General features: G+C 52.5%; 1 protein-coding gene across 1 annotated transcript in view; it reads right to left on the reverse strand.

Annotated features, from left to right (window-relative positions):
- Window positions 1-2,159: 2,159 nt before the first annotated feature.
- The window catches only part of SEC22A (SEC22 homolog A, vesicle trafficking protein), a 34,545-nt gene continuing 19,783 nt past the window's right edge, over window positions 2,160-16,921 (reverse strand). The window contains exons 4-7 of the mRNA XM_069732605.1: window positions 9,728-9,907; window positions 8,494-8,612; window positions 5,438-5,500; window positions 2,160-2,552 (exon numbers count right to left, since the gene is read on the reverse strand). Coding sequence (XP_069588706.1) covers window positions 2,352-2,552; window positions 5,438-5,500; window positions 8,494-8,612; window positions 9,728-9,907 — 563 coding nt within the window. The 3' untranslated portion in view covers window positions 2,160-2,351. The remainder of the gene's footprint in view (window positions 2,553-5,437; window positions 5,501-8,493; window positions 8,613-9,727; window positions 9,908-16,921) is intronic.

The raw sequence follows: 16,921 nt of genomic DNA on the forward strand, positions 1-16,921 counted from the left end.
CTAAACTTTAGTGAAACAATTGGGGGTTAAAAGTGCTCACCACACATCTAGATAAGTTCCTTAGGGGGTCTTCTTTCCAAAATGGGGTCACTTGTGGGGGGTTTCCACTGTTAAGGCACGTCAGGGGCTCTCCAAATGCGACATGGGTTCCGATCTCAATTCCAGCCAATTTTGCATTGAAAAGTCAAACGGCGCTCCTTCCCTTCCGAGCTCTCCCATGCGCCCAAACAGTGGTTTATCCCCATATATGAAGTATTAGCGTACTCAGGAGAAATTGGACCACAAAAGTCGTTGTACAATTTGTCCTGTTACCCTTGGTAAAATGAAACAAATTGGACCTGAAGTAAAAATTTAGTGAAAAAAAAGTTAAATGTTCAAGTTTTTTTAAACATTCAAAAAATTCCTGTGAAGCACCTGAAGGGTTAATAAACTATTTGAATGGGTTTTGAGTACCTTGAGGGGTGCAGTTTTTAGAATTGTGTCACTTTCGGGCATTTTCTGTCATATAGACCCCTCAAAGTCACTTCAAGTGTGAGGTGGTCCCTAAAAAAAAGAATGGATCGACCTGTGGCCAAACATTTCTGTCTCCCTGATCACAGCACCATGGACCTGAAATTACTTGTATTGAAAGGTAGCGTCAAATCTCAGAGAGACTGGAGAATCTGAGAGCATAAACTTATGATGACCTTTGACACACTCAGTGCAGGAGTGAATGTGTCGCATGGATTTATGTCTTTCTACATCAATTAAGGAATTTGCACTTCAGACCTTATGGAGCATCATAACACAGAACCAGACCCCAATCAGAGGACAAAACATTCACTGATTATCTACGAGCTGTTCCAATATTTATGGACACAACGGTTTATCACTCTCCCATAATGACAGTTCTGTGCTGTGTATAAATATGTGATTCTTCAGATGTTGTATTAGTCTTTGCCTGATGAAGAGACCTGAAAGCTGCAATTTACCAAATTTTCAGTTAACCATTAAAAGATATCCACCACTGAGGACTCTCAATTCCAAATATTATTGAAACTTTTTTAAAACTTTTCTTTCACTGGCAGCAAACAAAGATCTTGTCAGACACAGACTCACACGAAAATTAAGGCTCTGTGCACACGTTGGGGATTTGGCTGCGGATCCGCAGCAGTTTTCCATGCGATTTACAGTACCATGTAAACCTATGGAAAACCAAATCCGCAGTGCCCATGGTGCGGAAAATACCGCGCGGAAACGTAGCATTGTTTTTTCCTGTATAGGAATCCGCAGGTGGTAAAAGGCAGGTGAAGTCCGCACAAAAAACGCTGGAAATCCGCAGGTAAAACGCAGTGTATTTTACCTGTGGATTTTTCAAAAACGGTGCGGAAAAATCCGCAACGTGTGCACATAGCCTTATTTACAGAGAAATGAAGCAGCCCTTTAAATTTCTTGTGGTTGCAAAGGGAACAAAACATTCTGCAAAAAAAAAGTGACAGCAGCGAAGCAAAGTGTTAGCCCTGTCCTTCAGAAAGTCCTCCCGCCGGTGATTCCTGGCCGGCCCTCCCGCAGGTGATTCCCGGCCAGCACTCCCGCAGGTGATCCCGGCCCGCACTCCCGCAGGTGATTCCCGGCCAGCACTCCCGCAGGTGATTCCCGGCCAGCACTCCCGCAGGTGATCCCGGCCCGCACTCCCGCAGGCGATTCCCGGCCAGCACTCCCGCAGGCGATTCCCGGCCAGCACTCCCGCAGGTGATCCCGGCCCGCACTCCCGCAGGTGATTCCCGGCCAGCACTCCCGCAGGTGATTCCCGGCCAGCACTCCCGCAGGTGATCCCGGCCAGCACTCCCGCAGGTGATTCCCGGCCAGCACTCCCGCAGGTGATTCCCGGCCAGCACTCCCGCAGGTGATTCCCGGCCAGCACTCCCGCAGGTGATCCCGGCCCGCACTCCCGCAGGCGATTCCCGGCCAGCACTCCCGCAGGTGATTCCCGGCCAGCACTCCCGCAGGTGATTCCCGGCCAGCACTCCCGCAGGTGATCCCGGCCCGCACTCCCGAAGGCGATCCTTGCTTGCTGTCAGTGAACAGGGCATTAATGTAAAACACACAGCTTGCAGGTGATACGCCGCTGTCGCTCCCCTGGTCGGCGTCTTATGTCAGAATTTCACACTGGGACAAAATCAGAACAGAATCGTTTTATTTGTTAGAAACGGAATAAGAATAGACTGCCTCACAAAGGCAATAACTCCGGGGCAGGCAGCGGTACGCAGCCCCGTCGCCGACAAACGGCTGGCACTGGACGCAAAAAAAAAAAAGGCAGATGTTAAGGAGACCGACCACTTCTTCCAGCAGCGCAGTGGATGGTGCCAGGGTCAGACGTTATAATCGGGAGATTTACTCTCAGGCTGCCGCAGTCGGATCTGGAGAGTTGTGAAAGCTCCGACAGTGACGTGGAAGAAAAGCTGCCACAGATTACGCAGCTCATGTAGGTACATGTTACACAGACAGATCAGACCGAACGCCAGGAATGACTTCATGTTCCTCCAGCTGGTGCTGTACACAAACAGGTAACACTGCAAGAGACAAAGCGGCTGACACCTGCGACAGTGCAGGAAATAGCACAAAGCATGGAGCAACAGAACATATATCTGTACACAGGGAGCTCCCCCTAGTGGTGGCTGCAGACAGGATCTTATCATGTATCTCTGTATACAGGGAGCTCCCCCTAGTGGTGACTGCAGACAGGATCTTATCATGTATCTCTTTATACAGAGAGCTCCCCCTAGTGGTGGCTGCAGACAGGATCTTATCATGTATCTCTGTATACAGGGAGCTCCCCCTAGTGGTGGCTGCAGGCAGGATCTTATCCTGTATCTCTGTATACAGGGAGCTCCCCCTAGTGGTGACTGCAGACAGGATCTTATCATGTATCTCTGTATATAGGGAGCTCCCCCTAGTGGTGGCTGCAGACAGGATCTTATCATGTATCTCTGTATACAGGGAGCTCCCCCTAGTGGTGACTGCAGACAGGATCTTATCATGTATCTCTGTATACAGGGAGCTCCCCCTAGTGGAGGCTGCAGACAGGATCTTATCATGTATCTCTGTATACAGGGAGCTCCCCCTTGTGGTGACTGCAGACAGGATCTTATCATGTATCTCTGTATACAGGGAGCTCCCCCTAGTGGTGACTGCAGACAGGATCTTATCATGTATCTCTGTATACAGGGAGCTCCCCCTAGTGGTGGCTGCAGACAGGATCTTATCATGTATCTCTGTATACAGGGAGCTCCCCCTAGTGGTGACTGCAGACAGGATCTTATCATGTATCTCTGTATACAGGGAGCTCCCCCTAGTGGTGGCTGCAGACAGGATCTTATCATGTATCTCTGTATACAGGGAGCTCCCCCTAGTGGTGACTGCAGACAGGATCTTATCATGTATCTCTGTATACAGGAAGCTCCCCCTAGTGGTGACTGCAGACAGGATCATATCATGTATCTCTGTATACAGGGAGCTCCCCCTAGTGGTGGCTGCAGACAGGATCTTATGTATCTCTGTATACAGGGAGCTCCCCCTAGTGGTGACTGCAGACAGGATCTTATCATGTATCTCTGTATACAGGAAGCTCCCCCTAGTGGTGACTGCAGACAGGATCATATCATGTATCTCTGTATACAGGGAGCTCCCCCTAGTGGTGGCTGCAGACAGGATCTTATGTATCTCTGTATACAGGGAGCTCCCCCTAGTGGTGACTGCAGACAGGATCTTATCATGTATCTCTGTATACAGGGAGCTCCCCCTAGTGGTGACTGCAGACAGGATCTTATCATGTATCTCTGTATACAGGGAGCTCCCCCTAGTGGAGGCTGCAGACAGGATCTTATCATGTATCTCTGTATACAGGGAGCTCCCCCTAGTGGTGGCTGCAGACAGGATCTTATCATGTATCTCTGTATACAGGGAGCTCCCCCTAGTGGTGGCTGCAGACAGGATCTTATCATGTATCTCTATATACAGGGAGCTCCTCCTAGTGGTGGCTGCAGACAGGATCTTATCATGTATCTCTGTATACAGGGAGCTCCCCCTAGTGGTGGCTGCAGACAGGATCTTATCATGTATCTCTGTATACAGGGAGCTCCCCCTAGTGGTGGCTGCAGACAGGATCTTATCATGTATCTCTGTATACAGGGAGCTCCCCCTAGTGGTGGCTGCAGACAGGATCTTATCATGTATCTCTGTATACAGGGAGCTCCCCCTAGTGGTGGCTGCAGACAGGATCTTATCATGTATCTCTGTATACAGGGAGCTCTGTTGTGAATTCTGTGGCTGAATTCACTCCTGTGGTCACAAGTGGTACTGCAGCTTCTGAGCTTCCTCCCTCAGGTGTTCTGGTGAGCTCGTTAACTGCTTCATTACTTAACTCCGCCTGATGCTGCTATCCTTGCTCCTTGTCAATGTTTCAGTGTTGGATCTGAGCTTCTCCTGATTGTTGCTCTGTATAGCTAAGTGCTTTTTGCTTTTTTTTTTTGCCCCCTTTGCGTGGTTTTGCTTTAGGGTTTTTTGTAGACTGCAAAGTTCGCTTTACTGTCCTCGCTCTGTCCTAGAATATCGGGCCCCACTTTGCTGAATCTATTTCATCCCTACGTTTTGTCTTTTCATCTTACTCACAGTCATTATATGTGGGGGGCTGCCTTTTCCTTTGGGGAATTTCTCTGGGGCAAGTCAGGCCTATTTTTCTATCTTCAGGCTAGCTAGTTTCTTAGGCTGTGCCGAGTTGCCTAGGTAGTTGTTAGGCGCAATCCACAGCCACTTTTAGTTGTGTTTAGGATAGGATCAGGTGTGCAGTCTACAGAGTTTCCACGTCTCAGAGCTCGTTCTTGTATTTTTGGGTATTTGTCAGATCACTGTGTGCGCTCTGATCGCTAAGCACACTGTGTTTCTGGATTGCCTTCATAACACCTGTCATTAGCAAACATAACAGAGCTCCCCCTAGTGGTGGCTGCAGACAGGATCTTATCATGTATCTCTGTATACAGGGAGCTCCGCCTAGTGGTGACTGCAGACAGGATCTTATCATGTAGCTCTGTATACAGGGAGCTCCCCCTAGTGGTGACTGCAGACAGGACCTTATCATGTATCTCTGTATACAGGGAGTTCCACCTAGTGGTGACTGCAGACAGGACCTTATCATGTATCTCTGTATACAGGGAGCTCCCCCTAGTGGTGGCCGCAGACAGGATCTTATCATGTATCTCTGTATACAGGGAGCTCCCCCTAGTGGTGGCTGCAGACAGGATCTTATCATGTATCTCTGTATACAGGGAGCTCCGCCTAGTGGTGGCTGCAGACAGGATCTTATCATGTATCTCTGTATACAGGGAGCTCCCCCTAGTGGTGGCTGCAGACAGGATCTTATGTATCTCTATATACATGGAGCTCGCCCTGATACGCTTACCTGGTATAGGCAGGCAGCTGTTCCCAGGAAAAAGGCAATGACACAGCTGACATCATCATCATTCTGCAATACAAAGTTTCACAATTAGTAAACTTCCACATCTTGCCCATAATGTATCACTACTCCCATCATCTCTGACCCCAGAAGGAAACTGTCGGGTACAGTGGGATAGTGCGGCACAATGGGGCGGCACTATCTATGTCAGAGCCGCACGTTCCCAGCCCCCAAAATACACAGTTCGGATTATTCTTACGTGGATTTGTCATATATTTAAATGGAACCTGTCACCTGAATTTGGCGGGACTGGTTTTGGGTCATATGGGCGGAGTTTTCGGGTGTTTGATTCACCCTTTCCTTACCCGCTGGCTGCATGCTGGCTGCAATATTGGATTGAAGTTCATTCTCTGTCCTCCATAGTACACGCCTGCACAAGGCAAGATTGCTTTGCACAGGCGTGTACTATGGAGGACAGAGAATGAACTTCAATCCAATATTGCAGCCAGCATGCAGCCAGCAGGTAAGGAAAGGGTGAATCAAACACCTGAAAACTCCGCCCATATGACCCAAAACCAGTCCCGCCAAATTCAGGTGACAGAGTCCCTTTAATGTGGAAAACTAAAGCCGACCTCTTTGCCTGCAATACCATAGTGTGTCCAGCAGGGGGCGCTGCGGCTGCGTCACAGGAGCTGGATCTCAGTGTAATGGAGACGATTTACATATGAAGAGAGGAAAATATATAAGGACGCGATTGGCGCAGCGTGGCACCGAGCAGCCGCGGGTAATGACCCGCACTTGTCACCGTCTTTAATTGGTTCATTAAAGGCCTCCCGCGATCTCTGCTGACGCCAGGTGCACGCGCCATTCAGCATCGCTCCAGATACGGGGCTGGAAAATATGTTTCCTTTATGTTTCCGGATTCTGGAAAGATGGGGGGCGGCAGACGAGGCGTCACAGTAAGGAGGGGTCATCTGAGATGTCAGCACAGGCAGCTGCTGTTCTCTGCTATCTGCCAGGTGACACCGTTACCTTTACACCCCTCTACATTCGCCCTGATGATGTGACATCATACCCCATGATGTCTCTATGGAGGACGCATGATTTTAGCAATAAGTGACGGAGTTCTCTGCGTCCTGCGCCCCCACTGACATCCCGTGCGCCCCCTCACTCCCCGAACCCCCTGCGCCCCCAGTCACATCCGTGCGCCCCCTCACTCCCCTGAGCCCCCACTCACATCCGTGCGCCCCCTCACTCCCCGAACCCCCTGCGCCCCCACTGACATCCCGTGCGCCCCCTCACTCCCCGAACCCCCTGCGCCCCCAGTCACATCCGTGCGCCCCCTCACTCCCCTGAGCCCCCACTCACATCCGTGCGCCCCCTCACTCCCCGAACCCCCTGCGCCCCCACTGACATCCCGTGCACCCCCTCACTCCCCGAACCCCCTGCGCCCCCAGTCACATCCGTGCGCCCCCTCACTCCCCGAACCCCCTGCGCCCCCAATCACATCCCGTGCGCCCCCTCGCTCCCCGAACCCCCTGCGCCCCCAGTCACATCCGTGCACCCCCTCACTCCCCTGAGCCCCCACTCACATCCGTGCGCCCCCTCACTCCCCAAACCCCCTGCGCCCCCACTCACATCCCGTGCACCCCCTCACTCCCCGAACCCCCTGCGCCCCCAGTCACATCCGTGCGCCCCCTCACTCCCCTGAGCCCCCACTCACATCCGTGCGCCCCCTCACTCCCCGAACCCCCTGCGCCCCCAATCACATCCCGTGCGCCCCCTCGCTCCCCGAACCCCCTGCGCCCCCACTCACATCCCGTGCGCCCCCTCACTCCCCGAACCCCCTGCGCCCCCAATCACATCCCGTGCGCCCCCTCGCTCCCCGAACCCCCTGCGCCCCCACTCACATCCCGTGCGCCCCCTCACTCCCCGAACCCCCTGCGCCCCCAATCACATCCCGTGCGCCCCCTCGCTCCCCGAACCCCCTGCGCCCCCACTCACATCCGTGCGCCCCCTCACTCCCCGGACCCCCTGCGCCCCCACTCACATCCCGTGCGCCCCCGAACCCCCTGCGCCCCCAGACATCCCGTGCGCCCCCTCACTCCCCGAACCCCCTGCGCCCCCAATCACATCCCGTGCGCCCCCTCGCTCCCCGAACCCCCTGCGCCCCCACTCACATCCGTGCGCCCCCTCACTCCCCGGACCCCCTGCGCCCCCACTCACATCCCGTGCGCCCCCTCACTCCCCGAACCCCCTGCGCCCACTCACATCCCGTGCGCCCCCGAACCCCCTGCGCCCCCAGACATCCCGTGCGCCCCCTCACTTCCCGAACCCCCTGCGCCCCCACTCACATCCCGTGCGCCCCCGAACCCCCTGCGCCCCCAATCACATCCCGTGCGCCCCCTCGCTCCCCGAACCCCCTGCGCCCCCAATCACATCCCGTGCGCCCCCTCACTTCCCGAACCCCCTGCGCCCCCTCACTCCCCGAACCCCCTGCGCCCCCAATCACATCCCGTGCGCCCCCTCACTTCCCGAACCCCCTGCGCCCCCACTCACATCCCGTGCGCCCCCTCGCTCCCCGAACCCCCTGCGCCCCCAATCACATCCCGTGCGCCCCCTCACTCCCCGAACCCCCTGCGCCCCCTCACTCCCCGAACCCCCTGCGCCCCCAATCACATCCCGTGCGCCACCTCGCTCCCCGAACCCCCTGCGCCCCCAATCACATCCCGTGCGCCCCCTCACTTCCCGAACCCCCTGCGCCCCCACTCACATCCCGTGCGCCCCCTCACTCCCCGAACCCCCTGCACCCCCAATCACATCCCGTGCGCCCCCTCGCTCCCCGAACCCCCTGCGCCCCCACTGACATCCCGTGCGCCCACTGACATCCCGTGCGCCCCCTCACTCCCCGAACCCCCTGCGCCCCCACTCACATCCCGTGCGCCCCCTCGCTCCCCGAACCCCCTGCGCCCCCACTGACATCCCGTGCGCCCCCTCACTCCCCGAACCCCCTGCGCCCCCACTCACATCCCGTGCGCCCCCTCACTCTCCGCGCTCCGTACCTGCAGGAGACTCTCCACAGAGTGGAACCCGCGAATGAGGTTGAGTCCAGCGCACAGCAGACTGAGGAGGCCGGAGATTATCCCCGACAAGGTCAATGGCTCCAGCCGCTGGTGAGGAGCTGATGGGAGAGCAAGCAGGGTTAGACTGACAGCGATGACTGGCGATAAGGGCGAGCAGACACAGGATGGGTGGCCACAGGAAAGGCAGGCATAGGACAGGCAGGAGCGGGCACAGGACGGGCGGGCACAGACCAGGAAGGCACAGGACGGGGGGCACAGACCAGGAAGGCAGAGGACGGGGGGGCACAGACCAGGAAGGCAGAGGACGGGGGGGCACAGACCAGGAAGGCGCAGGACGGGCGGGCACAGACCAGGAAGGCACAGGACGGGCGGGCACAGACCAGGAAGGCAGAGGACGGGGGGGGGGCACAGACCAAGAAGGCACAGGACGGGGGGGGCACAGACCAGGAAGGCACAGACCAGGAAGGCAGAGGACGGGGGGGGCACAGACCAGGAAGGCAGAGGACGGGGGGGGGGGGGGGGGGCACAGACCAGGAAGGCGCAGGACGGGGGGGCACAGACCAGGAAGGCGCAGGACGGGCGGGCACAGACCAGGAAGGCACAGGACGGGCGGGCACACAGAAAGAGTCCCTTTGTTTAATTCACTGGAGTGGAAAAGGCAGTACCGATGAGGCTTCCAACCCCCCCCCCCCCCATAGGCGGACCACCATAGGATCATCAATAAGCAAACGTGGCCTCAAGCCTGAATCCGTGCAGGATGGATGTCTCCAGTGCCTGCCGTCCTCTCTGCAGCCCCCCGCACACAGGCGCACTCAGATTGGATGAGTGTGCATGTACTATTAATAAGGAGAGTGGTAGAAGGGCTGCCCGGCGGCCGCCATGTAGAAGGGCTGCCCGGCGGCCGCCATGTAGAAGGGCTGCCCGGCGGCCGCCATGTAGAAGGGCTGCCCGGCGGCCGCCATGTAGAAGGGCTGTCCGGCGGCCGCCATGTATATTAGTTGGTTGGATGACCCCTCTGGCAGATATGACGGACATTATCCTCGGCTTCTAGGGTCTTTAGAGGAGGACGATGTCTTATTACATACGACGGGGTAGCTTGTTCCGCCGTGAGGGAGGCCCGGGGTGATGACAACAGCACAGGCCCGTAGTGATCGGCTGCAGGACGATGGAGCGGAGGTTACAGACTAAGGCAGAGAATCCCCCCGTCGCTCACCTATCCCCTTGTAGGCCGGGTCTCTGCGGTGGTTGATCCCGTTCTCCAGGCCTAGCTCTTGCAGAGAGATCTGGTAGGGGGGCCGCAGGCGGATTTCTGTCTGCATGTCGGCCAGGTTCACCTTGGTGGTCAGTGACCGCGGGTTGTTGAACCTCTGCTTCGTCTTCTGTATGAAATTATCTGGAGGCGCAAAAATGTCCAAGGTAAAGTCTACGCTCACTATGGCGTCACCTCCCTCCCGAGTCCGGCCGCCATGTTCTACAGCACTGTGCAAAAGTGGTGGGCAGGGAAGAAAGAGGGGGAGAAAGAGGAGGAGAAAGAGGAGGAGAAAGAGGAGGAGAAAGAGGAGGAGAAAGAGGAAGAGAAAGAGGAGGAGAAAGAGGAGGAGAAAGGAGGAGAAAGAGGAGGAAAAAGAGGAGGAGAAAGAGGAGGAGAAAGAGGAGGAGAAAGAGGAGGAGAAAGAAGGAGAAAGGAGAGAGAAGGAGAGAGAAGGAGAGAGAAGGAGAGAGAAGGAGAGAGAAGGAGAAAGAAGGAGAACGCAAAAAAGGCCCCAAAGCCCCGTCTGTCGGAGATCACAGAAGAGACCAAAGGATCCACCAGGCCTCATACACAGGAGATCCGGGGTCAGGTCTCCATGTCTGGAGCAACGCCCTGCCGAGATCCTCCGTAACCAGATACTGATGATGGAGGTGATGGGCGGTCACCAGATACTGATGATGGAGGAGACGGGCGGTCACCAGATACTGATGATGGAGGAGACAGGCGGTCACCAGATACTGATGATGGAGGAGACGAGCGGTCACCAGATACTGATGATGGAGGAGACGGGCGGTCACCAGATACTGATGATGGAGGAGACGGGCGGTCACCAGATACTGATGATGGGGGAGACGGGCGGTCACCAGATACTGATGATGGAGGAGACGGGCGGTCACCAGATACTGATGATGGAGGAGACGGGCGGTCACCAGATACTGATGATGGAGGAGACGGGAGGTCACCAGATACTGATGATGGAGGAGACGGGCGGTCACCGGATACTGATGATAGAGGCGACGGGCGGTCACCGGATACTGATGATGGAGGAGACGGGCGGTCACCAGATACTGATGATGGAGGAGACGGGCGGTCACCAGATACTGATGATGGAGGAGACGGGCGGTCACCGGATACTGATGATAGAGGCGACGGGCGGTCACCAGATATTGATGATGGAGGAGACGGGCGGTCACCAGATACTGATGATGGAGGAGACGGGCGGTCACCAGATACGGATGATGGAGGAGACGGGCGGTCACCAGATACTGATGATGGAGGAGACGGGCGGTCACCAGATACTGATGATGGAGGAGACGGGCGGTCACCAGATACTGATGATGGAGGAGACGGGAGGTCACCAGATACTGATGATGGAGGAGACGGGCGGTCACCGGATACTGATGATAGAGGCGACGGGCGGTCACCAGATACTGATGATGGAGGAGACGGGCGGTCACCAGATACTGATGATGGAGGAGACGGGCGGTCACCAGATACTGATGATGGAGGAGACGGGAGGTCACCAGATACTGATGATGGAGGAGACGGGAGGTCACCAGATACTGATGATGGAGGATGTCATGATCCCAATGGCAGGGGATCACAAAAGGACAAGCACACAAAAAACAGAACAAGCTCTAGGGTGATGGAAACTGAGCTGACCGCGATCCTGAACCTAATTCATAACACTAGCAGTAGCCGGGGAACGTGCCTACGATGATTCTAGACGTCTCGCGCCAGCCGAAGGACTAGCTTCCCCTATTAGAAGAAACAAAGACCTCTCTTGCCTCCAGAGAAACACCCCACAGAAATAGCAGCCCCCCACATGTAATGACGGTGAAATGAGAGGAAAGCACATACGTAGTAATGAAAACAGAATCAGCAAAATGAGGCCCGCTAAAACTAGATAGCAGAGGATACAAAAGTGAACTGCGCGGTCAGCGAAAAACCCTACAAAAAAAACATCCTAAAATTACCTGAACTCATGTGCCAACTCATGGAACATGAGGAGTAATATCAGCCCACTAGAGCAACCAGCAACAAGGAATCACATAACTGCAAGCTGGACTAAAACAAAAATAAAACAAAACGTGGAACAGGAAAATCAAAAACTTAGCTTGTCCTGATGATTACAGAAGCAGAAAGCAGAGGTAACAAGACACACTGATTACATTGATCGCCGGCGAGGAAATGACAAGAAAGCCAGGTTAAATAGGAAACTCCCATATCCTGATAGAACAGGTGGACACCAGAGACCGCAGAGAACACAAGTCACCCAGTACCATCTGTAACCACCAGAGGGAGCCCAAAAACAGAATCCACAACAGTACCCCCCTCCCTTGAGGAGGGGTCACCGAACCCTCACGAGAACCACCAGGGCGACCAGGATGAGCCCTATGAAATGCACGGACCAAATCAGCAGCATGAACATCAGAGGCAACCACCCAAGAATTATCCTCCTGACCATAACCCTTCCACTTGACCAAATACTGAAGTTTCCGTCTGGAAACACGAGAATCCAAGATCTTCTCCACAACATACTCCAATTCTCCCTCCACCAGCACCGGAGCAGGAGGCTCAAGCGAAGGAACAACAGGTACCTCATACTTCCGCAACAACGACCGATGGAACACATTATGAATAGCAAACGATGCCGGGAGATCCAAACGAAACGACACAGGGTTAAGAATTTCCAAGATCCTATAGGGACCGATAAACCGAGGCTTGAACTTAGGAGAAGAGACCTTCATAGGAACAAAACGAGAAGACAACCACACCAAGTCCCCAACATGAAGTCGAGGACCCACGCGGCGACGGCGATTAGCAAACTGCTGAGCCCTCTCCTGGGACAACTTCAAATTGTCCACCACATGACTCCAAATCTGATGCAACCTATCCACCACCATGTCCACTCCAGGACAATCAGAAGGCTCCACCTGGCCAGAGGAAAAACGAGGATGAAACCCCGAATTACAAAAGAAAGGAGAAACCAAGGTAGCAGAACTAGCCCGATTATTAAGGGCAAATTCGGCAAGCGGCAAAAAGGTAACCCAGTCATCTTGATCAGCAGAAACAAAACACCTTAAATAAGTTTCCAAGGTCTGATTAGTTCGTTCCGTCTGGCCATTCGTCTGAGGATGGAATGCAGACGAAAAGGACAAATCAATGCCCATCTTAGCACAGAACGTCCGCCAAAATCTAGACACAAACTGGGATCCCCTGTCAGAAACAATGTTCTCCGGAATCCCATGCAAACGAACCACGTTCTGAAAAAACAGAGGGACCAACTCAGAGGAGGAAGGTAACTTAGGCAAGGGGACCAGATGAACCATCTTAGAAAAGCGGTCACACACAACCCAGATGACGGACATTTTTTGAGAGACAGGGAGATCCGAAATAAAGTCCATGGAAATGTGCGTCCAAGGCCTCTTCGGGATAGGCAAAGGTGACAACAATCCACTGGCCCGAGAACAGCAAGGCTTAGCCCGAGCGCAAACTTCACAAGACTGCACAAAAGAACGCACATCCCTCGACAAGGAAGGACACCAAAAAGACCTGGCCACCAAGTCTCTAGTACCAAATATTCCAGGATGACCTGCCAACGCAGAAGAATGGACCTCGGAGATGACTCTACTGGTCCAATTATCCGGAACAAACAGTCTTTCAGGCGGACAACGATCAGGTTTATCCGCCTGAAACTCCTGCAAAGCACGTCGCAAGTCTGGGAAGACAGCCGACAAAATCACCCCATCCCTAAGGATACCAGTGGGCTCAGAATTTCCAGGGGAATCAGGCACAAAACTCCTAGAAAGAGCATCCGCCTTCCCATTCTTTGAACCTGGCAGGTATGAAACCACAAAATCGAAACGAGAGAAAAACAGTGACCAACGAGCCTGTCTAGGATTCAGACGCTTGGCAGACTCAAGGTAAATCAGATTTTTGTGATCAGTCAAGACCACCACACGATGTCTAGCACCCTCAAGCCAATGACGCCACTCCTCAAATGCCCACTTCATGGCCAAAAGCTCCCGATTACCAACATCATAATTCCGCTCAGTGGGCGAAAACTTTCTAGAAAAGAACGCACATGGCTTCATCACCGAGCAATCGGAGCTTCTCTGTGACAAAACCGCCCCCGCTCCAATCTCAGAAGCATCAACCTCAACCTGAAAAGGAAGCGAAACATCTGGCTGACGCAACACAGGAGCAGAAGAAAACCGGCGCTTAAGTTCCTGAAAGGCCTTCACAGCCGCAGGAGACCAATCAGTAACATCAGCACCCTTCTTAGTCAGATCCGTCAAAGGCTTAACAACACTAGAAAAATTAGTTATGAAACGACGATAAAAATTAGCAAAGCCCAAGAACTTCTGTAGACTCTTAAGAGATGTAGGCTGCGTCCAGTCACAAATAGCTTGAACCTTGACGGGATCCATCTCAATAGTAGAAGGGGAAAAAATATACCACAAAAAAGAAATCTTCTGGACTCCAAAGAGACACTTTGAACCTTTTACAAACAAAGAATTGGCCCGCAGGACCTGAAACACCTTCCTGACCTGCTGAACATGGGACTCCCAGTCATCAGAAAAAACCAAAACATCATCCAAATACACAATCATAAATTTATCCAGATATTCACGGAAAATATCGTGCATAAAGGACTGGAAGACAGAAGGAGCATTAGAAAGTCCAAAAGGCATCACCAAATACTCAAAATGGCCCTCAGGCGTATTAAATGCGGTTTTCCACTCATCACCCCGCTTAATCCGCACAAGATTATACGCACCCCGAAGATCAATCTTAGTGAACCATTTAGCCCCCTTAATGCGAGCAAACAAATCAGTCAACAATGGCAAAGGATACTGATATTTGACCGTAATCTTATTCAAAAGACGGTAATCTATACAAGGCCTCAAGGAACCATCTTTTTTGGCCACGAAAAAAAAACCTGCTCCCAAAGGAGATGAAGATGGACGGATATGTCCCTTTTCCAAGGACTGCTTAACATAATCCCGCATAGCAGTATGCTCTGGCACTGACAGATTGAACATACGACCTTTAGGAAATTTACTGCCAGGAATCAAATCTATAGCACAATCGCAATCCCTGTGAGGAGGAAGCGAATTGAGCTTAGGCTCCTCAAAAACATCCCGATAATCAGACAAAAATACAGGAACCTCAGAAGGAGTAGATGAAGCGATAGAAATCGGAGGTGCATCATCATGAACCCCCTGACATCCCCAGCTTAACACAGACATCGCCTTCCAGTCCAAGACTGGGTTATGAGTTTGTAACCATGGCAGACCAAGCACTAAGACATCATGTAAATTATACAGTACCAGGAAGCGAATCACCTCCTGATGAACGGGAGTCATACGCATGGTCACGTGTGTCCAGTACTGAGGTTTATTCATAGCCAAAGGTGTAGAGTCAATTCCTTTCAAAGGAATAGGGACTTCCAGAGGCTCCAGACTAAACCCACAGCGGTTGGCAAATGACCAATCCATAAGACTCAGGGCAGCGCCTGAATCCACATAGGCATCGACGGAAATGGCTGATAATGAACAAATCAGAGTCACAGACAGAATGAACTTAAACTGTAAAGTACTAATGGCAACAGACTTATCAACCTTTTTTGTGCGTTTAGAGCATGCTGATATAACATGAGCTGAATCACCACAATAAAAACACAACCCATTTTTCCGCCTATAGTTTTGCCGTTCACTTCTGGACTGAATTCTATCACATTGCATTGTCTCAGGTGCCTGTTCAGAAGACACCGCCAAATGGTGCACAGGTTTGCGCTCCCGTAAACGCCGATCAATCTGAATAGCCATAGTCATAGACTCATTCAGACCTGTAGGCGCCGGGAACCCCACCATAACATCTTTAATGGCCTCAGAAAAGCCATCTCTGAATTTTGCAGCCAGAGCGCACTCATTCCACTGAGTAAGCACCGACCATTTCCGAAATTTCTGACAATATATTTCTGCTTCATCTTGCCCCTGAGAGAGAGCCAATAAAGCTTTTTCAGCCTGAATCTCTAGGTTAGGTTCCTCATAGAGCAAACCCAATGCCAGAAAAAACGCATCCACATTGAGCAACGCAGGATCCCCTGGTGCCAATGCAAATGCCCAATTCTGAGGGTCACCCCGCAGGACAGATATTACAATTTTGACTTGCTGAGCAGGGTCTCCAGAGGAGCGAGATTTCAAAGAAAGAAACAACTTGCAATTGTTCCTAAAATTCAGAAAACTAGATCTATCTCCAGAAAAAAACTCTGGGATAGGAATTCTAGGTTCAGACATAGGAGCATGTACAACAAAATCTTGTATATTTTGAACCTTAGCAGCAAGATTATTCAGGCTGGAAGCCAAACTCTGGACGTCCATGATAAACAGCTGAGGTCAGAGCCATTCAAGGATTAAGAGGAGGTAAGACGCAGCCAGGCTGCAATTAAGGCTAGGCAGCAAACTCTGAGGGAAGGAAAAAAAAAAAAAAAAAAAACTTCCTCAGACTACTTTTCCTCCTACTTCAGCCAATACGATTATCACTTCAGGCTGGCTATACTGTCATGATCCCAATGGCAGGGGATCACAAAAGGACAAGCACACAAAATAACAGAACAAGCTCTAGGGTGATGGAAACTGAGCTGACCGCGATCCTGAACCTAATTCACAACACTAGCAGTAGCCGGGGAACGTGCCTACGATGATTCTAGACGTCTCGCGCCAGCCGAAGGACTAGCTTCCCCTATTAGAAGAAACAAAGACCTCTCTTGCCTCCAGAGAAACACCCCACAGAAATAGCAGCCCCCCACATGTAATGACGGTGAAATGAGAGGAAAGCACATACGTAGTAATGAAAACAGAATCAGCAAAATGAGGCCCGCTAAAACTAGATAGCAGAGGATACAAAAGTGAACTGCGCGGTCAGCGAAAAACCCTACAAAAAACCATCCTGAAATTACCTGAACTCATGTGCCAACTCATGGAACATGAGGAGTAATATCAGCCCACTAGAGCAACCAGCAACAAGGAATCACATAACTGCAAGCTGGACTAAAACAAAAATAAAACAAAACGTGGAACAGGAAAATCAAAAACTTAGCTTGTCCTGATGATTACAGAAGCGGAAAGCAGAGGTAACAAGACACAC

Source organism: Ranitomeya imitator, chromosome 7 (assembly GCF_032444005.1).
Source record: "Ranitomeya imitator isolate aRanImi1 chromosome 7, aRanImi1.pri, whole genome shotgun sequence".
In the NCBI taxonomy this organism is placed as follows: Eukaryota; Metazoa; Chordata; class Amphibia; order Anura; family Dendrobatidae; genus Ranitomeya; species Ranitomeya imitator.